This window comes from Trachurus japonicus, chromosome 19 (genome assembly GCF_045865225.1).
Source record: "Trachurus japonicus isolate A0001 chromosome 19, Traja_1.0".
Taxonomy (NCBI): domain Eukaryota; kingdom Metazoa; phylum Chordata; class Actinopteri; order Carangiformes; family Carangidae; genus Trachurus; species Trachurus japonicus.
In genome coordinates this window covers 14,084,814-14,111,981 of record NC_140925.1, presented here as the reverse complement: position 1 = coordinate 14,111,981, position 27,168 = coordinate 14,084,814, and the positions used below count along the sequence as shown (strand labels likewise).

Here is a 27,168-nt window from a genome sequence, read left to right as displayed (position 1 = left end):
GCTGGTAGTTTAAAACGGGACAGTTAAGATTTTTAGTTATTTCCCTTTGTAGAAATGCAGACATCTTCCATACCTTATTGTTCTTTTATCACTGGAGCATTTTATTATTAATGACAGACACAGCAACACACAACCATATACAGTATTTCAAAATTTTCAAAATTCCATAAAATAACCAAATCAAATTGTTAGCAGTAGTCGTTATCAGAAAATCCCAGCATATTCTTGTTGCCCAGCTGCTCCTCTTACAACTATACACAACACATTATTTATGGCACTGTAACACTGACAAATGAGATGGACTCACCATGCGTAAATTGCTGTGTTTTGAATTTAACTGCAGCAACGGTTTGGGCCACATTCTTACATACAGCTCCTTTAAACATTAAACCCAAAACTTCAGAAAAAAAATGGTATTCCAATTTAAAATAAATCCGTTTCTTTAGTAAAAAAAAAACAAAAAAAACAAGTACAATTATACCAGAAAGTGATTTTTTACATAATTTTCAACAATTTGATAAAAAACAATAACAATGTTTATTGTGTTGGAATGAGCTGTTATAGTTCAGCTCAACCAACAACTCTGGAGCCTCACTTACTGCTCTCATTTATTTGTAGCATTAATTTCATGAACAATCAATTTCATACAATTTTAAAATCATGAACTTTAACAAAAATATTTTACATGTGAAATTCATTTTCACAATGTCTTGAGCCTGTTACAGTTCAATAACTGCAGCCTCATATATACTGCTGCTGCCTTCAGTAACAGTCCTGAGTTTACATACACTCCTCAATGGTTTCTTCCTGTGTGTGGAGTCTTAAGTGATTATTAAAATTCACTCGATGTCTAAATTGTTTCCCACAGGAAGCACATTCAAATGGTTTCTCTCCTGTATGGATCCTCATGTGTTCTTTAAGTGTCCCTCTTAGACTAAATTGTTTACCACAGGTAGCACAGTCAAATGGTTTCTCTCCTGTATGGATCCTCATGTGCCCATTAAGATTCCCTCTTAGACTAAATTGTTTACCACAGGTAGGACAGTCAAATGGTTTCTCTCCTGTATGGATCCTCATGTGCTCGTTAAGATTCCCTCTTAGACTAAATTGTTTACCACAGGTAGGACAGTCAAATGGTTTCTCTCCTGTATGGATCCTCATGTGCACGTTAAGATATCCTCTTCGACTAAATAGTTTACCACAGGTAGGACAGTCAAATGGTTTCTCTCCTGTATGGATCCTCATGTGTTGTTTAAGAGTATCTCTTTGACTAAATTGTTTACCACAGGTAGGACAGTCAAATGGTTTCTCTCCTGTATGGATCCTCATGTGTTGTTTAAGAGTATGTCTTTGACTAAATTGTTTACCACAGGTAGGACAGTCAAATGGTTTCTCTCCTGTATGGATCCTCATGTGTTCTTTAAGATATCCTCTTTGACTAAATTGTTTACCACAGGTAGCACAGTCAAATGGTTTATCTCCTGTATGGACTTTCATGTGCTTTGTAAGAGTCCCTCTTAGACTAAATTGTTTACCACAGGTAGCACAGTCAAATGGTTTATCTCCTGTATGGACTTTCATGTGTTTTTTAAGATTCCCTCTTTGACTAAATTGTTTACCACAGGTAGCATAGTTAAATGGTTTCTCTCCTGTATGGATCCTCATGTGTTGTTTCAAAGCAGTGGTTGTGCTAAATGTTTCCCCACACTCTGAGCAGGGGCGAGACTTCTTACCAGTGTTACATTCTTCATCACTTACATGAACAGCTTCACTGTTCAAACTGGACTCTGGTTCTCTGGTTTCTCTCCAGTAATCATCACTGTCTTCAGTCTCAGAGGACGACTCTGAGACCTCATCATATGTATCTGGTTGAAGATCTTCATGTTGATCTGAGTTCCTGGCTGGTTCAGATCCTCCACAGTCGTCTCCATCGGCCTCTATCTGTTCAGCTGAGCTGCTGGATGGAGGCTCTGCCTCAGTTTGTCTTTGATGTGGTTGCAGGGACTGAGGTTTCTCATCCTCACTCTTTACATGAACAGAAGTGAGGGGAAACTCTGGAGTGGTCGATAGTTCCTCCTTTTCTTCTTTAACATGTAGACTCTCTGGGTTCTCCTGATCCAGACTAGAGGTGAACTCAGGAGGATCCTCTGCTTCAATCTTCAACAGGTGCTGATCACCTGCAGAAACAATGAAACACATCATCAACAGTATCTTCATACTGTCACTCATAACTGGTGTCTCTAGGAAATTATCGGTTATCGGTATTGGTTGAACATTTTAATATCGTGCATCATTAATATAATGGTACTTATTTTAGTTAGTATTTAGATTTGATTATTCGGATTTATCAATTTATCAATCAATTTATTTGATTTCATTGTGATTAGATCTCTGTTAGTATTCTGTTAGTTTATTATTTGTTTAGTATAGGTGTTTATTATTTGTGTTTTTGTTTTGGCACGTTAGGGGCACCTGAGATTATATAGGTAGACTGATGGTGATGGACCAGCCTGCACCTGGGTGGGCAAATGGGTTTTTACCAGAGCATGAGAGGCACAGAGGAATTTCCTTATTTGCTCACTTTTCTGGTCAAATAAACCACGTTTTTGCTGAAATGTGAAATTTGTTTGGACATCATGTTTTCCACGTACACCACAACCCATGGTGCAGCAGTGGCCCTTTAAATTTTATGATCTGAAATTGGATTTGGAACTTTTCTTTGTTTTTTTGACAAATGGCTACTACAATACCATTGTTACTCTTGTGAAGAACTTGTGGAGTGTGTCCAACATGTCTGGTTGTAAGGTTAGCAGTGGTTAAATCCTGAATTGCAATACTCCAATCATAAAATGTACAACTATTCCTAAACTTTAAGGAGACCCCAAGGAGCTTGCTTTTGGTTATAAAAGAGTCTCATATTAATGTGGGTGAATCTACGTTACCCACACTTGTTAGGGTCAATTTTCGACAGGACAGGACTATAAATTCAAATAAAAAAGATAAATTGTTAACTTGCTAGTCAATAAAAGCTAAGTCAGGGGCGGTGCGTGGCGCAGTGGTTAAAGCGGCCGCCCCATGTAGAGGCTACAGTCCTCAACGCAGGCGTCCCCGGTTCAGGCCCCTTGCGGGCGGACCTTTCCTGAATGTCATTCCCTCTCTCTGCCTCCCCCTTTCCTGTCTATCTCACTGTGCTATCAAATAAAAGGCAAAAATATATACTTTAAAAAAAAAAAATAGCTAAGTCAATTTACAGAGTAAGTCGCTTTAAGTAAAAGACCTTCTTAGATTTTGTGAATTCCTGTAGTACAATTGTTGATAGCCACATAAAAGTTAAAAGATAAATGTAGTACAACATGTCCTCTAACTGCCTTTTCCCAATCAGCATTCTCTTACAAAACTATCGGTGAATAGGACAGGCTCCCAGAGCATCTTAAAAACATCTCTGATTACCACTGTTTTACTCGTGTGGCTAGAAACTGGATTCTGAGTCAGCAGTCGTTAGCCTCGTAAACCAGCCTCTCACGGAAGTGCATTTCATTTCATTCCGAGGGAGAGTCTGGCCTCATCCCCATTCTAAGCGTTTGGACTGAAACCCTCAGAAGGCCGAGCCAATCAGCGTCGCCCGCTGTGATTGACACAGCACGTTGGCCAATCAGGGACCGACTGGTGCAACGCCCCGTCACTACACCAACTTGCTGATTGGCTGAATGGGGTTGTCTGTCAACGCTACTACCAAAGATATTAAACCGTCTTTGTTACTCCTCCCGCCCAGCTCCCCCTCACCCCAAACGCTTGCAGGGGGGATGAGGCCAGACTCTCCCGAGAAATGAAATGAAATGCATTTCCGCGAGAGGCTGGTTTACGAGGCTAAGCAGTCGTGCCAGCACTGAGTCTGGGACCCCTACATTAGTCTACCCTAGTGGGTACCCCCCAGGGATGGGGCTATCCTTGCTCTGTAAGATTCCCCCTTAATGGTTTCTCTCCTGTATGGATCCTCATGTGTTGTTTAAGAGTATGTCTTTGACTAAATTGTTTACCACAGGTAGCACAGTTAAATGGTTTCTCTCCTGTATGGATCCTCATGTGTTGTTTCAAAGCAGTGGTTGTGCTAAATGTTTTCCCACACTCTGAGCAGGGGCGAGACTTCTTACAGTGAGACTTCTTACCATTGTTACATTCTTCATCACTTACATGAACAGCTTCACTGTTCAAACTGGACTCTGGTTCTCTGGTTTCTCTCCAGTCATCATCACTGTCTTCAGTCTCACATGACGACTCTGAGACCTCATCATCTGTATCTGGTTGAAGATCTTCATGTTGATCTGAGTTCCTGGCTGGTTCAGATCCTCCACAGTCGTCTCCATCGGCCTCTATCTGTTCAGCTGAGCTGCTGGATGGAGGCTCTGCCTCAGTTTGTCTTTGATGAGGTTGTAGGGACTGAGGTTTCTCATCCTCACTCTTTACATGAACAGAAGTGAGGGGGAACTCTGGAGTGGTCGATAGTTCCTCCTTTTCTTCTTTAACATGTAGACTCTCTGGGTTCTCCTGATCCAGACTAGAGGTGAACTCAGGAGGATCCTCTGCTTCAATCTTCAACAGGTGCTGATCACCTGCAGAAACAATGAAACACATCATTAACAACAGTGTCTTCATACTGTCACTCATAACTGGTGTCTCTAGGAAATTATCGGTTATCGGTATTGGTTGAAATTTTTCATATCGCGCAATCATTAAAGCAGAAGTAAGCGGAATATTTGTGTTACAGTAATATAAGTCTTAAATAGTTATAACTTCCGACGGTAATCACTAGAGTGTTTGGTCTGAAACACGGGTCTGTCAGTCACTCTGCTCTGCTGTAAGCCGAGGAGAAAACGTCTTGTATACTTCCTTGTATCCTACAACCTTTATCCATTGAGGAGAGAGAACGGCATGAAGGGCTGTGTGGGCCGTGAATGTGGTGACGTAAGGACGAGGACCAATAGATCCATGATGAGGGCAGGGGCTGCTAACTAACGAAGTTAGCCAAAACGACCGGATCACTTACTTCTGCTTTAATATAATGGTACTTATTTTAGTTAGTATTTAGATTTGATTATTCTCAATCAATTTATTTGCTTTCATTGTGATTAGATCTCTGTTAGTATTCTGTTAGTTTATTATTTGTTTAGTATAGGTGTTTGTTTATTATTTGTGTTTTTGTTTCTTTTTGGCAACTAAACTGTAGCGAAACTTCTCAGACTTAATACATTAAACACTCTGAGTTTTGCCTCGGAAGAAAATGTGAAGGAGAACTTGGATGGCTGACCAGGAAAAGATGCGTGGTGCGTCCTGTTTACATGATCCAATTGAAACTCTGACAAGTAATGCTAAATTTTCGCAGTGGAGACACCAGACAGTTGGAGCGGACTGACGTCTGGCCGCGTTCTTACAACAAACGGACTGTGGTCACGGAGCAGCAGCAGAGCGACTGTTGTGTTCACACCGACACAAACGCACCACACTCGGGTGTAAAGTTCAACTGTGCCGACCTGAAAACTGCACAGACCAAGGCAAGCTACTATACTAACACCTGTTTTAGTATAATGTTCATCATTACATCTGTCATGTTCAATTTTTGACAGAAACATTTTTTAAATCACAAATAACCTTCTGATAACTTCAAATCTCACTTGTGACTATAAGGGAATATTTAAGCTTGACCAAAATAGTGATTTGGGTAAATCGTAATAGTATATTGATGTCGACTGATATGAAAAACAATATTGTGATAGGATTTTTTCTCATATCGCCCAGTGTAATAGTGAACAAATTTCAAAACATAGCTGCATAGGACTGGACCCTTGTGCAAAAAATTAAATGTATAAATTAATTTAAAGTTGAACATTTCTGGTTTGCTTGAGCCTGTTTTATATATTCATTTCACAGATACCAGACAGGAGATATTAAATTAATTTAAGACGTGGATTTAAAATCATTGTTTTATTTTATGACCTTGCTGCCCTGGCTTTGGGCCTGTGTGCCCTCAAAAAATTGACAACACCAAAGGCCAAGTGGCCCTGCCCCTAAAATGACGAAATGACAAGCCTGTACGTATCTATACTATTTTAAATAGCCTACTCTGAACATTACTGTGCATCTCATGTAGATTTTCTAAATGTGAGGTTTGTGTATTTAATGTACCTCCACAAGGAAAACGTAGTGCAAACTTGTTAGATTGAATGCATCATACAGTGTGGACCTCCCATTTCTTAGGTAATGGGCACCTGTATTTACCATACTTGAAATTGCACTTTGTAATTGAATCATGATGACTGTCCTTGTTTTTTTGTTTGTTTGTTTTTCCTTCCTTAAAAAAAACCCCATAGTTGTATTATTGCTGTTTTTAATGTAGGGTAGACTGGGGACAGTTGCAACAAGCCTTATTTCTCCAATCAGAAACATGCTGACAACACTCACACTGCACATTCACAGTGAGACCCTCTACCCACCAAGAATAGAGAAGGCATATTCAACATCTGCTCCTGCTTGTACTGAGACAAAGTTGTTTTAATGAAAGTAGCTTTTTTCTTGAGCTGTATTTTTGTCATACTGTCCTGACCTTTTGTATGAATTAATCTAAACCTACCTAGCTTGAATCACTGTTTTGTTGACTATCAAATGACATGGTCAGCATGTGTCAGTGTCTAGCTGGTACATGATGTTTTGTCATGGCTGATGGGGGGGGGGCATTTGAACATGGAAACACATATGCAGATGCAAATATATAAAATGGAACATTTTGTAGCTTAAAATAGGCACAAAATAGGCACGTTTATTCCTCATGATGAACAGAGCAGCCAATTATATTAAACCATGAGAGACGCTTAAGATAAACAAAATAATTACCCAGACAACTTCTGTTAGGGTGAAAACTGTCTTAACACTGAATATTTGCCTTTACTAACTGAGTTTGATATTGTGCCTTACTGATTAACAAATAAAACAGAACACCAATGTCTTACTGACTGATGAGATAAAGCTGAACCTGTGTCTCCACACTGGAGACTGCAAAGCTGCACACAGTTACCTCATCACCAGAACTAACACTGAACATATATTCTCCACTTTGACATTACTGATCAACACTGAATATATCTCACTAATTATTGTTTTAGTAGATTGAGCACTTACACATTTTACCCATTTAAACAAGTTAATCCTGAGTGGTGTGGAACTTTTGTCTTTATGTAAGATGTTCTGAACTGTATTTGAGCTGTTGTGTCCTGTTGAAGAATATGAGGGAGTCAAGCATTAGCCCCGTGGTACGAAGGGTTAACACATGGAGAGATAGGAGCCAGGACAGAAAGATTTATGTACCTGTTTATGCTTTCACTTTAAGTAGAAGTAAAGTTTAGTCTCATGTTTTAACTAACCTATTGTGTCTTATATTTTTGACTAACCCACTGAGTTTAAAGACAACTGAAACTTGTAAGCAAACCACATAGATTTGTGTTGAGCTTAATTCATAATGCAAGGAATACCAGTAACCTGTTTGTTCATTCAGAGGCAAGTTGAGAGCACACAGAGCCACAGTGAAAGCAAAACATCTCCAAGGCCGAGGGGAGGAGAGGATGAGAGGCCTGTGAGCCCTACTGAATTAATTATCTGTATTACGGCCTTGGACCCTCAGACAGCTGGGACAGAAAAGTTATGCCAGTGTAGGGAGGTTTTTGTTGTGTTTCAGGTCCAGATGTTCGTGTGCTGAAGATGGGACCAACCTGTGCCAGCCAGAGGGCACCAACGAAGGGAGGGCTAAGTTTAAACCACAGCCACTCCCCACCTGTTTTTGACCAATAAGAGTTAATTACACACACATAAAATAATTAAAAATGAATGTAACGCTTTTGTCTTGAGCAGATGACAGAGAATTCTCGCTCTCTTGGGATGGTGATTGCAGCTAACTGCTTGCAGACTGCAATTTCCTGAACAGCTGAGTTTTTTGTATCTGATTCCTTTGATGATCCAATTTAATAAATAGTTAACCGGAACGTCGTTGTTTGTCCTCTCTTGGAATAAACGAACACGCATGTCAGTTTTCCTGTTTTTTCAACCTGACACTTCCTAAAATTAAATATTTATTTATTTTATTTATTTATTCATTTCGGACATGTTAGTTAAAACAGACCTCATCATCTCAGTTTAAGTAAGTTTAAGTAATACAGCAACATCACTCAAAATACTATCTTAATCAGTTTCATGTTGAGGTCATTGACATCGGTCGATGTTTTTGCTACACATTTGTTGACCAGGTGTCTTATCTCTGTGTCCTTCACTGGTGTGAGAAACATTGAGTTTGGGTTGCTGTCTCCACCCTTATCAAAGTGGTCCCAGTGTAGGGATGAGTCAGGAATTTGTATCAATAGCCTAGTTGTATCCTGTTCTATGAGACAAAAGTAGCCACATATATTTTCTTATGAAAATTGGAGAAAAGTTAATTTATTTGATCATACAGTGAATAAATCACCCAAAAGTAGAGTACATGTTTATATTAGTTCCATTCTTCTTGACTCACACTGAGCTATTGAGTTTTATTACCACTGTTAACCTCTGCACATTGACTCAAGGCCTATGTTCTACGCAAAACAAAACTCCAACTGTTCTCTGATAAATATTACTAAACAACTAAATAATACCATATAGTAGCCTATTATTATAAGACAATGCATATTTTTATGAATACTTTGCTAATTGAGACAAAAATCAAAAGTTAATTAGTGAAATTTAATGTATGTTTAATATGTGGCAACTGTCCCCACGTTTAGGGTCAGTCTGGATTCTTCCGTTCAAATGAATATTGTGATTGTGTTATATCTGACTCATATGTAACCAAAAAAAGTGTTGTTGTAGTCTATTTAGACCTGGCTTTATGTCAAGTAGCTACTACAGATGGAAATGAGCGTTTTCACTAAATCTGATGCAGCCATCTTTTTATTTCTTTGAATAATGTCCTGCTATAAACTAAATAATGTAAACTAAAACCAAACTCTACAAACCACAACTTGATGTCCGTGGATTTAAAAGTGAATCACCAACCGGTTTTGTTGAGAACGACTCGAGGCTGCAGGAGAACATCCAGCAGGTTCCTCAGCCGCTCAGTCTCTTGTCTGAAGCCCGAAGCCTCCGCCTCGTACCCGGCTACGACTCTGTCCACGACCGCTAAGATTTCCTGGGAGGCGGCGGTGAGTCTCTGGGTAATGAATCCTCTCAGATACTCGACCTCAGACATTTTACTCCAACTCTTGTCGCTACTAATAGATCCGTGTAGGAGACCTGAACCGTTTCTGCTTCTAAAAAAGAAAACAAACAAAAAAAGCCCATAGGTTTTTTGCTGAAAATAGTGCAATAAAAGAACAATGTATTCAGACTTAGAAGTACTGACTTGAAACTGACCACAACATAACACTTCAGATAATGAAACTTAATATAATTTGCTGTAAAGCAGTCTCTAAGAGACTGTTCCACAAAGCAGATTAGAAAGTTAGCCAGATAAGTGTAAACATTTTGCATAATCATGGTTGTGTGTTTGTAAAAAGAAAAGAAAATTCAGTGAATATGATTCACAATTCAGGTTCATAATAACGAGATGAATTTCAGAAATTATAGCACCAGGCAAACTGCTTTCTTTGTGCAGTACTGGCAGTTACAGACAGTTGAGCAATAAATAAATCATAAATTCACAAACCCCTTGTAACCCTTCGTATCTTCTTGCAATCTGCTATATATTGTAATGTGGTCTATGAACATAAAAATCCAAAGAAAGATCACAAGCCCTGAAAAAATATCTAAAGTCCTGACCTAACCCCTGAGACAGTCAAAACATGTCAGCATGAAACATTCAAACAGTTGTATGTGTACGTTCAGAAAAAGGACACAAATAACTCAGCGAGAATAATTCAGACTTTCAACCCTGTAAGGGGGAGAGAAAGAGGGTGTGATTGAGAGGGAGAATTAAAGCAATGAAACAAGCTGGTGTCTTTATGTGTGTGTGTGATGGGATTGAATAATCTCACCATTTTAAATTAAGTCCCACTGAAAATCCATGAGTCTTCTTAGCAGAGTGGATACATGCGGGTTGAATTCTTGCTTGTGGCTTTGCCAGTTTTTTTTTTTTTTTTTACAAGACTTTGCCCCGTGCAGCTTTGGTGCCTCGCTCAGCGTTTATACCAATGAATCTCCTGTAAAATAAGAGTGAAAGTGTAAAAATCAAGTTGTGTAACTCACTTACATTAACAACAAAATAAAAAGCAGCAAATGTTTAGTTCACATAGCATGCCATTGAAAAGATAAGAAAGCCTAACCTTTGGATGAATTCAAGAGTGACGCCTCTTCTTGGTATTGGAGATTGAAGATGTAGAAGATGGAAAATAAGGCAGCAAGCCCTGTCAAGAAGGTGGGTTGGATTCCCTCACATGTGACATGGCCCTCGAGGCTGACCACCCAGCGCTGAATAGGCTACAGCTTCCTGCTGTTTCACCTGAAACTTGACAAAGAATTCTCCTGTTACATTTTTTACAGATTTTCAGTCCATGTTTGAAAAGTTGCAAAATAGAATTTTACCATGTGTGGATGAAAATAAAATCCTTTTAATCTTCTTTTCATAATTGACTTTACAGTTACTGCCTCTCATTTAAATTGTCCCCAATATCAATAGTAGCACAATTTTTATTGTTACAAAACAGTAATTGTGATATAAATGTGTGCATTTTGTCAAAAGGGTAAGCTTTGTTTTTTATGCTCCTGAAGGCTCCTATATCATACGTTACAGTCAGAGGTGCTTTTGATATCTCCAATTGTGCTAATTATTCTAAACATGTCTCTAAATGCAATTTTTTTTTCTTTTGTTTTTTAGCAAATGTGAAAATGTATTGACTATTACTCCAACCAAGAGAAAGTGTAAATGTTTTTGTTTTTTTTTTCTTGCCTATTCAGTGATATAAACATACCAAGCAGTATCAGACAAGTTGGGCACAATACCACGTCGGTGCCCCCTGTTTTTCTGCGTGGATATTATAAAGTTCAGCAGTTCACCGGAGCTCGCCTCGGTCTTCACGCTCCACCAAACAGCTTCTCGCAGACGACAGACAGACAGACAGACAGACAGACAGGCAGACAGGCAGGCAGACAGACAGACAGACAGACAGGCAAGCAGGCAGACAGACAGACAGACAGACAGACAGACAGTCCCTCCTCCTCCTCCTTCTTCTGGCTCCATGCATGGATGTATTATATGGCTCCATGGCGTTTCCGTTTCAACGCCTGCTCTTCGTCACGTGTGGTTTGCTGTTGTCATGGTTACCACAAACCACTAAACGTTCGTAGAGCATCTTTCTAGTTTTCTTTCGCCACTTGGAGATAAACTGTTGAATTTGTCACAGTCCGGTTTGACTGAGAACAATGTCGGATGCCGGGTCTGAAGAGTTTGATGAAGAGCGCAGTAAAGTCGGGGTGAGAGGAAACAATGAGCCAGTGTAGCAACAGTTAACTTACACTGTCTGTTTCAGAGAGTTAGCGGGCTGAAGCTATAATGGTGCGTTCCAGGCAACCCGTAACTCGTATTTTTCCGACCTGTTCCTATGGTTACCCGTTAGAACGTACAGTCAAACTCGTAACTTCCCACCTGTGAACTCGTACTAGACCGATCTACTCCCAGTTCCCAGTTCGTAACTCGTAACTTGCCTGGAACGCTACAAACTCGTAACTGGTGACTTGAAGTCGTGACTTACGGGTTAAAAAGCCTGCCTGGAACGCACCATAACGTTAGCCCGAGCTAGGCAGCAACAGGTAACGTTAGGGTTAACTGTGTGTGTGTCTCAGGAATATGAAGGAGAAAGAAATGAAGCGGGGGAGAGACATGGATTCGGTAAAACAGTTTTGCCCAACGGAGACAAATACCACGGACAGTATGAGAACGGCAGAAGACACGGACAGGTGAGACACAAGAGCCGAGAGTGTCTTTGGCTCAAGTCTAGTCTGGACTTAGAAAAAAAACACATGGCATTATGTAATAGAAATAAATGTAACCTATTAGAAATGGTAACAGTTTTAAAGTTACTATTATTCACATAATGTGTTGAAGTTACATGATACGTATACCCATATCAAAGACCATCAGCATGTTAGTATTATAATGTAAATATGTAGTATATAATACATGAAAGAGTAGCATGTATCATGAAAACAAAAAAACATGTAAGTATTTATGAACAAAGTGTTAAAATATAATTCCAGCATGTAATGCCATATAAATAACTAAATAGAGCTCAATGTTATTATTGAATTATTGTAGCTTTAACTCATGTATCGTTTTCGTGTTTTCTTCATTTGTCTAATAAGGGGACATATTACTTCAAGAATGGGGCAAGATATGTGGGAGACTATGATCAGAACATGAAACATGGGCAAGGCACCTTCTACTATCCAGATGGCTCTAAATACGAAGGTATAGCAAAGGCACCTTACATGAGTTGATGCATTTTGGGGGTTGATCAACATTTGGAGGCGAGTTCCTGACACAGAGCTGTAGAGACCAGACTCTTCTTGTTGCCTCTCCTTCTCTGTCAGGGTCGTGGGTGGAGAACCTGAGAGAGGGTCACGGTGTCTACACTTACCCCAATGGAGACACCTATGATGGACAGTGGCTGCAGCATATGAGGTCCATCTGAACTTGTCTTCAGAAACCACTTTTTCCTCTGCTTTCTTAGTTTGAATCCTACTCAGTGTCATTAATCTGCACCAGTATGTAGGTGAACTGAATGTTTTTTGAAAAAAACATTATTGCTCTAGGTTGACTTTTTTTGACTGCATCTCTTTCACGTTTTTATTTGTCTAAGGTACAACAGCATAAATGACTCAGGCACAGTCAGTAAAATGTTTTTAAATAGCTTAGCTACTTGAAAACGTTTAATCTTTCAGTCCTGTTCCAACATACAGCAGATGTATGGGTTAGTGACAAATAAAAAGTGTTTTAAATGAATGAAAACAATTAAAAATGAAAGCATGCATCAGATTCTTTAAAATGAACATTTATTCATGTTGGTTTCACATCATTTGAAATGACATTTGAACCTTTTTTTTTTCTTTTTACAAAAGTAAGACTGATTGCCCTGAAAATGTCAAATGGTGCAACCACAAAAGAATTATATAAATATTTTATCCACTTACACTGGATTTACGTGTAGCTACTTATTCTTTTGATAACATTAAATTAAAATATATTTTTTTCGTTCTGTTTTTTATGAATTTTAATGCATTTTGGGCATTGTGGTGCTGCAGGCACAACAATTTATGGAACATCATTCTACCCCACCAGGCTAACATCAATAAAAATAGATACAAAAAGTGAAATTGAAACTTTTAAAACTACTGTTTAAGTTGTTCTTGTTGTTGATGATGATTGACAGGCACGGCCAGGGCATCTACCACTACAAAGACACTGGCTCAAAGTACAAGGGCTCGTGGGTGGATGGCAACATGGAGTCAGCTGGAGAGTACATCCACTCCAACCACAGATACCAGGGTAACTTTGCTAACAATAATGTAAGTTCTCTCATTCCACAGTTATTAGAGTATTTCAGTTGAACCATGGAGCCCATTCATTCACTGATCAGTACTGTTTTATTAATGAACGTGTCATGTCAGAGGACTTCCCCTCATATCTGAGGAATCTTTTAACATACGCAGCCACATATTTTTACTGATCATCTCAGTGTGCTAACTGTTCCACACCAGATTAAGACAGACACGGGGAAGTGCTTGTTGGAGGCAGCAGAACACAACATGTATCATGTAGTAGTTGAAGTAGTAAATGTGGCAGCAACAGTTCCCTTTACTGACCTGGAGATGGCAGCAGACACAACACAGTTGAGGAAACAGCATCCACACTTTGACAGAGCTCTGTTTTTTGGTTTATTTAAAAACTTTTACTCTATATATTTGCATTTTATACGGGCAACCTTTTCTAATTGTACCAAAATGAACAGACTCCCTCACAATTAAATTCTTCCAATTTCTAACAGATTTCATATAGAATTCTTACTTGTATGTTTTTATATGTATATCCAGTTACTGCATCATATGTCATAATACCAAGGACTTTGATAATACTTGTTGGTGGCCTTTTTGCAGCCCTGCGGTCCAGGGAAGTATGTGTTTGACATCGGCTGTGAGCAGCATGGTGAATACCAGCAAACAGAGCAGGTACGTCAACATCAACACACTCCTGTTGTTTTAGTTCAGTATGTCAGCTGATTTAATTGCCAACATATTATATTATACTTCTCCAGTATTGTAAATACTAAACCCAGAAACGCATCATACCTAAGTTGTGGTGAAACACAGACACAAGCCACTACGACACAGCGTAACCGTGACACTTCTCTTGACCAAACCTCCAGCCGGCCGACACTGAGGAGGATGATAAAAACATAAAAGCTCAGAAGCTGCCCTACCCGGGCTCCAGCGACGGCTACGTCACCTTAGGGTCCTCAGGAGGAGCAGAGAGGGTGCTGCCTCTTTAAGCAACACTGCTGATGTTCTGTCTCACTTACACAGATAACGCCAGCACAGAAAGTCTTGCATGATGACTTTGTGGTATTTTTACATCTGAGAATGTCTTTACTTTTTGTTTGTCTGTTTGTGTCAGACATGAATGTTGTCAGATGCATTCATGCCGCCTCTAAGAGTGGGGCCTATGTTTAACCTGAAATGCATGCTGTGATCCTTAACTTGAGTGAAACTTCAGGATGCATGTAAATAACCTACTAGCATGATTGAGATGGAAGTTGCAGTGTTACTGTGGGGTTTGCAGTTGTTTTCATGAATGCCTTGGTTCTGCCTCGTAACGTTCCGTTATTATCTCATAGCGTGGTGAATGTGCAGGTCACAACTTGTCCACCAGAGCGTTTTGGAGTTGTTTGATTGTGTATTTGATGAGTTTGATGAGGGAAACCAAGAAATCCCATTAGCCTCCGTAGCATAGCTCTGAGCAGCTCGCGGCTCTGCTCCGCCGTTCTAAAAATAGCTTGCACCGACAATTAAAGGTAACGAACCTACTCCTAAAACTATAGGGATTATGGCAATGGGCCAATTTGCCAAAATGTTGAACTATCCCTTTAAGAAAAGTTTCACAGTGACACGGTGCACGTTGTAGCTGAGCATTTCTCTAAATCAACTTTTAAATCAACTTGTACAGGACCAAGCTGATGGTGAGTGGGGGGCACTGGCCTCCAACACGCTGCTCAAGTGGATTCCCAGGTGCATCACCGGCCTGACGGAGTGGACTCCAGCTAAAAAGACTTCAGGTAACATTTGCCAACCTGAAACAGTCGGTCAAGGACAAGGCAGCAGAATCCCAATGACTCAACAAGACATTTGTCTAGCTTTAGATTCATAATTTACAAGTAACACATTTTGTTCATTCATGTAAGTGTTAAATGATATTCTCTAAACGTATCATACTGTCCTCATGGTAATGAATATACGTATGTTAGTGTGGTTCTGTCTATTTCCTGCAAATGAACCACTAAAGCTGTAGAGCCCAAACATGTAGCTGACAACAAAACTTTATGTTCTTTGTTTGGAAACGGTGACTAAAACAAAAACTAGTGTGCTCCATAGCTTCACTTAATGAACAACACATGCAACACATTATATAAGAAAAGTGCAGTCATTATTAGTCATAAGTGTTACTGAGCGTGTCATATGCTTTATATGCTTCAGACATAGGTCTAAGTGCTGTGTCTGTTTGTATCAATTTTCCAGTGGGAGAAAAGGAAACAGCTACAGCAGAGGAAGGTGGCGAGAAGTAATCTGTGTGATCAACCCACCAACCTGCATGATACTTTGTTTACAACACTGGGAAAAAAAAAAACATAAATAAATAAATGTTTAATATGTAACACAAATTTGTCTCTCATTGTAAGAACTTCCCTGTTTAAATGAGTGTACTCGATGTAAACAGTGCGTGCTTTTTCTGTGACAGAGTAACACAGTAGTTCCTCAGTAACATTTAAGGCTCCAGTCGGTAACACTTTATAATAAATACACACTATTAAGCATTAGAAGAGAGTGAATGATGTTTCCAAGCTGAATAGTTTGACAGCTGCTGGTGTAAATGAGTGTTGTCTAGGAAACAGGCCTGTTCCTTGATCCAGTCCATTGATGCTGGTCTGTGATTGGTGCTCTCCTCCAGGTGGAGGCGCTGTAGCTCCAACAGGTTTGATGTTTGATGAGCAGCGACATTTGGAGTGATGGAGCTGTTGTGGTGGATGAGCGTGTGTGTTGTCCCACTGGTTGATGGTGAGTATCCAGAGCGTGTAAAAGACTGGGTCGGGCTGTATTACTCAGGCTGCACTACAGCGTCTATTCACGGGCGCGATCCCACTACTGAGCGGCACGGGGGCTTTGACCTGCTCCGTCTCCGACCTGGGCCGGTGCACCCCTCCTTAGGGGACCTGGTGGCCCCGGGCTCCCCCAGGACCACCATGTCGATACCGCTCTTAGTGCGGACACCCGATCGGCATAGTCCGCTGCAGCCCAGAGCTCCTGAGCTCAAACCATCCTCCAGCCTCAGCCTCCCGGTCACGTGGATTACAGGCGCGCGCCACCGCACCCGGCGGCAGCTGCTTCACTCGGACAGGTGTTGGGCTGTCACACAGGTGACGTCATCAGGTGGCACCAAGCGGCGTCTGGTGACGGGAAAACAAAGTGTGTAAGAATGTGTAAGTATAGTGATATTTCCTTTATTTTAAACACAGATTAGATGAACAAAACAATAAAACATTTAAAATAAATTATTAAATTAAACAATTTCAAAAGCTCCAGGTTTTTATTCCAATGTTTGTTAGGTTTAAATAATGAAAGCAGCTTTGCTCAGGGCTCGTTAAAGCCTCTATAATCACGTTCTTTACATTAATTTATACATCAGCTGTTAGCTCCACAGGTGGGAACACTAAGTTCACCATGGGACACCAGCAGAAGTCTCATGTCATCACTGAAGGCCACAGTGAGCCTCCAGCAGCAGGTCAGCAGTAGGAGTGCAGCAGGCTCTGAACAAAGAGCATTTGACACTGTGAGAGAGCACATACTGAGTTATACAGCAACAAGTTTGTTTGGCCAACTCCAACTCACTGAACACATGTCTCTGCATCATTCACGTCTTCAGACATGAAATGTCCAAAAGATTTTGTTTCTTTACAAACCTTGAGGAAATTGCCTCTCAGGGAAGCTTGATCTCCTGTCCTCATTACTCATGATGATCATGATATTGTTTGACTTGGCATTACATTTAATATCAAAATCTGTTCTATACAAGAAACATAATTGCTGCAAACCTGCACTGTACAGGCTAAATGTTATCAGGTCATCAACGGACAGGTGATGGACTTTCCAACAAGACAACATGTCTTCCAACAAACATTTGCAGCCTACTCAGCAAGACTCACTCAAACACTTTAGAGAGAACTTGTCAGAGCAACTGGGCGATAGTTGTGAATTCTATTTAACTTTGCAGCCTTGTCCTTTAGGACTGGGACTAATCAGGTATGGACACCATGGACACCAGGGTCATCTCAGGTGGCAGGCTGCAGCAGCAGACAACAACAACCACAGCCTCATTTACAAAACCATAACATAATATTCCATCCATCAATTGTCTGCTTATCCTGCAGGGTGGGGTCTACACACTGGACACCTACCACAGATATACTGTAGAGAACAATCAGAATCGCAATCAGCACTTTATTATTCAAGAAGAAAATTGTTGTGCCAGAGATTACTTTATAGATGAAAAATAAGTCAACTTAGGCCTATGTGATTAAAACTGTGATTGTTGTTGTCTATGTTTTGACATCAGTCAGTAAAAGAGGAGTCGTCAGGAAAATGCTGAGCAGCCTGTCTGGATTCAAATCAACCTTTATCACTGACTCAAACACTGAGGAGCCTTCATGCTGCACACACACTTTGTTTTCCCGTCACCAGACGCCGCTTGGTGCCACCTGATGACGTCACCTGTGTGACAGCCCAACACCTGTCCGAGTGAAGCAGCTGCCGCCGGGTGCGGTGGCGCGCGCCTGTAATCCACGTGACCGGGAGGCTGAGGCTGGAGGATGGTTTGAGCTCAGGAGCTCTGGGCTGCAGCGGACTATGCCGATCGGGTGTCCGCACTAAGAGCGGTATCGACATGGTGGTCCTGGGGGAGCCCGGGGCCACCAGGTCCCCTAAGGAGGGGTGCACCGGCCCAGGTCGGAGACGGAGCAGGTCAAAGCCCCCGTGCCGCTCAGTAGTGGGATCGCGCCCGTGAATAGACGCTGTAGTGCAGCCTGAGTAATACAGCCCGACCCAGTCTTTTACACGCTCTGGATACTCACCATCAACCAGTGGGACAACACACACGCTCACACACCACGTCCACATCCACCACAACAGCTCCATCACTCCAAATGTCGCTGCTCATCAAACATCAAACCTGTTGGAGCTACAGCGCCTCCACCTGGAGGAGAGCACCAATCACAGACCAGCATCAATGGACTGATCAAGGAACAGGCCTGTTTCCTAGACAACACTCATTTACACCAGCAGCTGTCAATCAAACTATTCATCTTGGAAACATCATTCACTCTCTTCTATCTGATGGACGAGCTACATTTCATTCATCAGTTTTATTTTAGGCTACTGAACTTACTCTGCTTCTCTTTTGTGCCTTGCACTGTGTATTTTTTTTATTTATTTTAGTCTTATTTTGTTTTTAATGAACTTGAGAATTCTTTGATGGGTCTTGATATGAATTATGATAACACCGTAGAGTGTTGTCATATTGACATAAAACTTAAAGTGCAGAACATTAAATGCATTTAGACTTGAAGAGAATTTAGGAGAAGGGACGGAAATTACCTCATTGTGGGTTATTCTTGATTCTGTTTCCTGAGTTAGGGAACTTTCACCTGGGGTTTGTGAATTCTACAATGACACTAGCCACCAGTCTGCAGCAAACACCAACATATCAATAACCTTCATATTACTTTACCAAGGTATAGGTCAGTGACATCAATGTTGACATACTAACCATGGAACTAAGGAAAACCTTAGTAAAGCTGCAAGATGTTGACTGATTCCAACTTGCTACTTGCTGCACTATTACACTTACTGTGGAGAACTAGTGTTTGCCCTAGTTTTTATGAATATTTATTTTGAGTAATAATTATTAACTATACTTTCATGCACTGCAGTGCCACAATAACCTTATAACCAATAACCTAAAGACTTCATCACACATGATGTTGCTTTGGGACTACTGTATGTATAGGCTACATTAAAGGAATAAGGAATAATATGCAGTCATTGACTGACCTTTTTGTTTTAAGTCAGAGCAGGTGGTCGGGGGTTGGAGAGTTACATGTATCCCCAAATCAATTCTAATTAGTTCTTCAAAATCAATAATCTGTCAAAATGTATCTCTAATAAACCATAGAGCTATAGTACTAAATCCAATGCCACTCATATGGTGTGGTAGGATTTTCTTGAGGTGCAAATCAACATTATGTCTCCATCAAATGGTCAGATATGGGAACTACAAGGCCCAGTCCTACAAAGAGAACAGACCAGTAAAGGAATCAAATGTATTTATCATGAAAACTGTCACTGATGGAGTTTAGTCCTGTAAACACAGAATGATCAAGTGCTCCAACAACTGATCCACAATAATGTGGTGAGCATCCTCTGCATCTGCTCCAGGATCAGGCCATGACAGTTGTATGACAGGATCATAGCAGCATCACTCTTGGGCCTCCATGCCAGTAGCGGACACGCATGGATCAGAAGACAGAAGTCATGAAATTCTCTCAGTTAAGTTCTTATATATTCACAAGAATGCATGTGAGCTCACTATAAGACTATGAACTTTAACCTTTGACCCCCTACATCCTTGTTTTTTTGCCAAATTTGAAGAAATAACATGTCTGGTTACTTTTTGAGGACACATTAGTTGTGTCTCAATTCAGGGACCACAGCAACATCCCATTGCCATGAAAAACTCACCCTAAAACAGTCTGTTGCCTGTAGGCCATACTGGTCCAGACACCACAAGCCAAAGATCAAACCTAAATCTGACTTTTTGTTTAATGTGACCTTTTATGCTGCATAGTTTGCCTCTATCAGGCCCCAAAACTAGGCTATGCCATTTACTCTTTTGGTCATCTTCATTTCTCATGGGGGCTCAGGCTTCATAATTACATTCTGAGTTGAGAGAATGCTCCCTGTTGGCAAGTAGCCTTATACTAAAGTGTCTTGAGAAAAAAGTCAAAGTGAAGAGGGAGATTCTCAATTTGCTAAGGGGGGATTTTCTGCTGATTCAGCCACCAAGGAAAAAAAATAGACTAGACGTGTATTTTGAATGTTCTAACATCAAAAAAATGTTGATCTTTATTTTATGTTAGAACATAATGATATTACGGTGGCCCTGAAGTGCAAAACACAACGGCAAATCAGACAACAACGGCAAAAGAGAAAACACAACACAAAAAGAGAAAACACAACGCAAAAAGAGAAAACACAACGCAAAAAGAGAAAACACAACGGCAAAAGAGAAAACACAACACAAAAAGAGAAAACACTACACAAAAAGAGAAAACACAACGGCAAAAGAGAAAACACAACACAAAAAGAGAAAACACAACACAAAAAGAGAAAACACAACGGCAAAAGAGAAAACACAACACAAAAAGAGAAAACACAACGGCAAATCAGAAAACACAACAACAAAACAGAAAACACAACAACAAATTACTAAACAACGGCAAATCAGAAAACACAAAAGCAAAACATTTTGGGCAATACATAGCGGCCTCTGTACTAGTCCCGCTTGCGATACTTTTTTTCCTACTATGGCCACGCCAAGACCCGCCTTACTCTGCCTCTGATTGGCTGCCTCTGCAAGGCTAACTTTGCGTTCACACCGAAAGCGATTAAATCGCCTGTAGTCCCCCTGGCCGCTCCTATCACGTTGCTTGCCAGCTCTAGCAGGCCCTTGCACCAAGCGACCAAAGGGGCGGGACTTTCAAGCTGTGCTGCAGATGTGTCCATTCAGGCTCTCTCAATTTCTCCGGCTGTGAGAATCCCAGTCCGCTATTGGCTGTCGCCGCGGTCGCGCCGCTGCTCATTTGCATAAAGTTCAATCTCTCCCAACTTTCATCGCTCTCGTCGCGTCGCTCCCATCGCGTCGCTCGCGTCGCTCCCGCCGCCGGTCGCTCCTCGTCGCTCCTCGTCGCCAGTGTACATTGAAAATGAATGGCAGCTGGTCGCCGAGGTCGCTCCGGTCGCTTTTGGTGTGAACGCCCAGTAAGCCTATCCCTGCATCTTACCCTAACCTTAACCACTCCCTTATTCACACGCCTAAACCAACCGTCTTTGCCTAAACCAGCCCGAGGGTACCTACCTTTTCCGGTTTGGTTAATGTCGTTGTGTTTTCTCTTTCTGTGTTGTGTTTTCTCTTTTGCTTTTGTGTTTTCTGATTTGCCGTTGTTTAGTAATTTGTGGTTGTGTTTTCTGATTTGCCGTTGTGTTTTCTCTTTTTGTGTTGTGTTTTCTCTTTTTGTGTTGTGTTTTCTCTTTTGCTGTTGTGTTTTCTCTTTTTGTGTTGTGTTTTCTCTTTTTGTGTTGTGTTTTCTCTTTCGCCGTTGTGTTTTCTCTGTTTGTGTTGTGTTTTCTCTTTTGCCGTTGTGTTTTGCACTTCAGGGCCACCACATTATATAGCCTAACAGCCATTTGAATAAGGCGGTAGGCCACCGGTGTTGTCCTGGCGCCAGCTTTATTTTGAAGGGTACCGCCGGAAGTCATAGCGTGTATTGTTTGCGTTTGTCAGCAGCAGCACCGGTAACTTTGGTGTGTGTGCGGCGGTGTGTGGTAGTGCGGTGGGCCCACACAGGACAGTGAACCCGGGCAGACTGGCAGTATGTCAGCATGTTTGGAGGCTACGAGGACAGCGGGTTATAGTCAGTGTTTGCTGCTGTAGAGGCTCCGCCGCCGGGTCAAACGGTAAACAGACGTTAGTTGTTCCGCAGACAACACCGACAATGGACGACTGTGCTCAGCGAAGGCCACTGTTTACATTCGGCGTCATAGCGGACATCCAGTACGCGGACATCGACGACGGGTACAACTTCACCCGGACGAGGAGGCGGTACTACCGGAGCAGCCTGCAGCTGCTGAGGAACGCCCAGGAGAGCTGGTCGGAGGCGGCCGTCAAACCGGACTTCATCCTCCAGCTGGGGGACATCATCGACGGCTTCAACAAGGGCCACGACGCCTCCGACCGAGCGCTGGACACCGTGCTGAGGCAGTTCTGCTCCAGCCCCGTGGAGGTCCACCATGTGTGGGGCAACCACGAGTTCTACAACTTCAGCCGCAGCTCGCTGCTCAGCTCCAAGCTCAACACTTCACAGTACAGCGACAGGGGCCGCAGCGGGGCCCGGGCCGGCGGCGACATCTACGCCTACCACTTCAGCCCGGTCCCCGGCTTCATGTTTGTCGTGCTGGACGCCTACGACGTGAGCCTGCTGGGCAGAGAGGAGTCCAGCGAGGAGTACCGCAGCGCGCTGGACCTCATCAGACAGCACAACAACAACGAGGACCTCAACTGCCCCCCAGGTATGTTGCCCCCCCAGCTTTACTGTGAGGTGTCTGTTGGTGATTGTGGATGTTGTCTGATAATTCAGGTCAGGAGGAGGTTAAAACACATTGTCTATCAGGGGTGTCAAACGTGCGGCCCATGGGCCAAAACCGGACCGGCAGAGGGTCCAGTCTGGCCCTCAGGATGAATTTATTATTTTTTTCCTTTAATTTTTTTTATTGGCAACCAGAGAGTCAAAAATAATAAATCACGATCAAATTAATCATAATTACCGATACATTTTTCAATTTTTATAAATTAAAAAGTGAGAGAGAAGGAAAACAAAACAAAAACATAGCTAACACAATGAAAAGCATCAAAAACTAAACAAGCATAAAACAAATGCAAACAAAAACAATAAATGATGTGTTGAATGTATAATAAACACATAAATTAGTGAGGAAGAAAAAAAAAAGACAGGATGGTGGTGTACATCATATAAATCTCAGTAGTCCGGAGGGAGGAGGGATACAGTTTGTAGGCAGTTGAGGACCAGGCATATAGGTACAGTCTGTGAGCTCAAACTCAACCCTAGGCTTAAGGATCTTTCAAAATTCTCTGGAGAGAGGGTATCCTACGTATTGTATTAATTATTTCTCTCCATAAGAGCTGTTCCTCAGGATGAACTTAGAGTGAAAATTCAAAATTGCACATATTTTTATTGAAAAAAGGGTCTCCCGCACACTGTCAAGTCACTTGCAAAAGACTTTAATAAAACAAACAACGCACCTGTTTTTCAAGATTTTTTAGGTGTGCATCAGCCTCCACACCTTCACATATTTTTATTGAGAAATTTCAGGTTGTTCATCATATGTTTTGTAAAAGGATAGTTGTAAACTAGCCTATAGAAGAGTATTAGAGCCACTGTGAAAAAAGTCAATTCTGGGTTTTCAGTTAAAAAACTTAGAACTCACTTTTTATTTCACAGTGGCCCTAATACTCTTTCACAGTAAACATCTTGACAGTGTACTAAAACAAAGGGACAATTTCAAAGTTCTTTTTATTTAGGCTATAGGTTATCTTGAGATCAAATTGCACTGTTTGTGGCCCCTAAACTAAAATGAGTTTGACACCCCTGCTGTATAAAAAAATAAAATATTGATTATTCTTATTAACAACAGATGCAATTAAGGCACACAGGGTATATATTTGAAAGCATTTCTGTTATGTGTTTGATGAAACAGTTTTAATAATGGATTTCAGTGTTGATTGTTGTAAAATGCAACAAAAAGCATATGTTAAAGGTTTCAACTGTTTGTACTCAGCCTCTCCTAATCAGAGGTTAAGTTCAGGATACCCAGGTTCAATAGAACAGTGACATTCAACAAGGTGAAATGTAAATAAACTAGAATAGAAAAGAAATTCTAAATTCACTTAAACAAAAACACACAAAACCATTAAACCTGGACTACATGAACAAGGAGTCAACACCCCCATAAAACTCATAAACTGCAGCTTTTATTTATCCAAGGAAAACGTCTGAAACACCTGTTCATTCACTGACGGTGAATGAACAGATCGTGGAATTCATACTTTGTGTTGTTCTTTCAGGGGTTGAGGGCCTTCAGCAGAGGTTCACCATGTTCAATGGAGGCTTCAGTAAGGACCAGCTGGACTGGCTCGACTCTGTGCTGTCATCAGCTGATGAGAGACAGCAAAGAGTCACTATTGTCAGTAAGTAAAAAACCCGTCACTGTCACTCACATCCCTCCAGTCAGGTGATGCTACATGGAGGCCGTCGTCAAGGTTCAAGGTTCCTTTATTGTCATTGTAGCAAAAAAAGAATACATGTACAACAAAATTATATTGCACTCAGTTAAAAAGCATTACAGCATTCACACATACTAACACACATCCATACACTAGTCTATCTGAAATAAAAATGAAATAATTAAATAAATAGCGTATTGAGTGTTGCACCAGCAATAAACACAGGTTATAGGTAACTGTATTCCATTCAGTGGAAACTCATACCTGGTCAGTTATCTTTATCCATTTGCTGTTGAGTTAGCAGGACAACAGAGTGGAGTCAGAATTATGTTTCTTGGAAATTTGATTTTGGCAAGTTTGACAAACAGCAGCACTCTCCTGATGCCTGCTTTGATGTGGAATTCATGAGCCAGATAAATCTGCTAATGTTGAAGTTCCGTTGTCAACTATCAAAACATACACTATTATCACACTGCCATCTAATGGCCAGGGGTTTAAGCTCAACACAAACTGTAACAGTTAAACTGAGTTGGGAAATGATCATCAGGAATTCCTGATCATGTGTTAGAAAATGATGACTGTCTTTCATCCAGTGTCCACTGTGGCTCAACTCGTACATATTTTTGAATTTTCTGTAAAGTTATTACCAGTAATCAAGGACACTGAATAATGATATATGGAATAAAATTGTGGTCAGAATTAAATGCTACATAAACTCTATGACACCCTTCATGTGTAGCATATGTCATACTCAAGGACCACTGGCCAAACCCCGAGGGTTCTGGAACAAAGTAATGGTAAAATAATATTTTATATTATGTAGGTCTTTTTTTAATCCAAAATATTTCAATCAATCAATCAGTCAATCAATCAATTTGTTTATTTCGGGCATGTCAATTTAAATCATCATCATCACACTTCATCTTAGTTCAAATAATACATACACATGGCCGAAAGGGAAAGCGGGAGAAGCAAAAGCTTATCTAGTCCCGCCCCCTTTCATGTTGTTGGCCAAAATTGTAGTTTGTAAATTAATAATAATAATGGTTTACATTTATATAGCGCTTCTCTGTCGATACCCAAAGCGCATTACAGGAACCATTGTTCATTCATATAACTAATTTGATGAGTTTGATGAGGGAAACCAAGAAATCCCATTAGCCTTCGTAGCTTAGCTCTGAGCAGCCTGCGGCTCGGCTCGGCCATTCTAAAAATAGCCTGCACCGACAATTAAAGGTAATGAACCTACTTCTATGACTATAGGGATTATGGCAATGGGCCAATTTGCCAAAATGTTGAACTATCGTTTAAAGCTACTATGTAGTTCAACTACACTGGTAATACTGAAAACTGAATGACAAACCTGATGAGCTGTTTGTGTCCCTCAGGTCACCTCCCTGTCCACCCCGGCTCCACCTCACCCATCTGTCTGGCCTGGAACTACCAGGAGCTCCTGGCCATCATAGGCTCCCACAGCAGCGTGGTGTGCGTCATGGCCGGACACGACCACGACGGAGGATACCACTGGGACAAGGACACGGGGGTGCACCACCTGACGGTAGAGGGGGTGATCGAGACTCCGCCCGACGACAACGCCTTCGCCACGGTGTCCGTGTATGAGGACAGGATGGTGCTGAAAGGGAGCGGGAGGATCAGACATCAGGAGTTTCTGTTTTCCTGATACCTCAGTGACAGTCTAACATGCACCTGGGCTCTCCATATCAATTCATCAGCTGAGTCGCTGATCAGGACATATTTAACTTAAGGCAGTGAAAGTCCTATAATTTCACATTCTTTAAGTTAAATTTACTGACTCACCTATGGTTTTACACGTACACAGGTGCACATTTATTTTTTACATCCTTTTACCTCAGCAGAACAAAAGCAGTACCTCAAATCATTTATTGTGCTTGAGTTCAGATTTTTAATCTTGATTATTTTAATCTGAAGATCTATTGATAAAAGTTGGGATATTTATTTTTATGTTTTAAGGAGGAATTACTGCCAATTTTGATTTTCTTATATTGAGTGACATACTGGAGAAATTTGAAAAGTGCAGTGTATTTATAAATAGAATTGACTTAGTACCCAGTGTTCAGCAAATCTGTATTATTTACAGTGTAAATCAATATGGTGAATAATAAACGTATTTACACCAGCAGCAGTTGTGTCCGTCTGCCTAACCAGTTCTCACCGTCATCTCTACCAGACTGCTCTGATCTGTGTCATCATGTGCTGCATTCAGGCTTTAGTACTCCTTACAAACATTTCTGTTGTGGTTGCAGTACACTTGTTGTCAAATTGATGAAGGTGTTCTAACCGCCTTTATGTCTTTGCATGGGGTCTCTGAAGTTGCCGAGCTATGAGCAGTGATTTTTTTATTAGTAGTTTTCAGTGAAAAAATTCTAAAGACTGAATGAACACACAAAAACTACAAGACAGAATAATAACAGGCAATTTGCTGTATTTTTTCTTTTTGCTGTGATTCATCCTTTTGTCACCATAAGTGGGTAGAGTCCCCTGAGCATGAAAATGTAGCAGGTAGTTGTATATGTATAGGACACCAAAGTAAACTACACTGATGAAAGCTTTGGGACATGGTTTTGGACAATAAAACCTGGAGTAACAAATATTTTAAAGGATTAATTTCTAAATATAATTTCTGACGTCACAAATTAAATTCACTGGTAAAATGTGTTTTTAAATAAATAAAATCCAAATATGTCGTGTTCACTATTTACTTTAATCGCATCGTGTAG

General features: G+C 40.9%; 3 protein-coding genes and 2 non-coding genes across 5 annotated transcripts; 3 read left to right on the top strand and 2 right to left on the bottom strand.

The window, feature by feature from the left end:
* Positions 1 to 780: 780 nt before the first annotated feature.
* On the bottom strand, positions 781 to 9,265 carry LOC146967608 (uncharacterized). The gene is made up of 3 exons (XM_085762273.1): positions 9,073 to 9,265; positions 4,000 to 4,610; positions 781 to 1,665 (listed from the first exon to the last, which is right to left on the bottom strand). Exons 1-3 carry the CDS (start codon positions 9,263 to 9,265, stop codon positions 781 to 783), a joined length of 1,689 nt encoding a protein of 562 aa, XP_085618399.1.
* A 2,060-nt stretch (positions 9,266 to 11,325) lies between these two features.
* On the top strand, positions 11,326 to 15,878 carry LOC146967607 (radial spoke head 1 homolog). The gene is made up of 8 exons (XM_085761108.1): positions 11,326 to 11,484; positions 11,854 to 11,967; positions 12,373 to 12,478; positions 12,601 to 12,691; positions 13,440 to 13,575; positions 14,164 to 14,235; positions 15,230 to 15,338; positions 15,799 to 15,878. Exons 1-8 carry the CDS (start codon positions 11,434 to 11,436, stop codon positions 15,843 to 15,845), a joined length of 726 nt encoding a protein of 241 aa, XP_085617234.1. The 5' UTR covers positions 11,326 to 11,433; the 3' UTR covers positions 15,846 to 15,878.
* A 476-nt stretch (positions 15,879 to 16,354) lies between these two features.
* On the bottom strand, positions 16,355 to 16,653 carry LOC146967606 (signal recognition particle RNA). Its single transcript, XR_015034464.1, has one exon.
* Positions 16,654 to 18,086: 1,433 nt separating this feature from the next.
* On the top strand, positions 18,087 to 18,385 carry LOC146967605 (signal recognition particle RNA). The gene has a single exon (XR_015034463.1).
* Positions 18,386 to 21,926: 3,541 nt separating this feature from the next.
* Positions 21,927 to 26,570, top strand: adprm (ADP-ribose/CDP-alcohol diphosphatase, manganese-dependent). The gene is made up of 3 exons (XM_085761529.1): positions 21,927 to 22,677; positions 24,251 to 24,373; positions 25,798 to 26,570. Exons 1-3 carry the CDS (start codon positions 22,104 to 22,106, stop codon positions 26,088 to 26,090), a joined length of 990 nt encoding a protein of 329 aa, XP_085617655.1. The 5' UTR covers positions 21,927 to 22,103; the 3' UTR covers positions 26,091 to 26,570.
* The last annotated feature ends 598 nt before the right edge of the window (positions 26,571 to 27,168 follow it).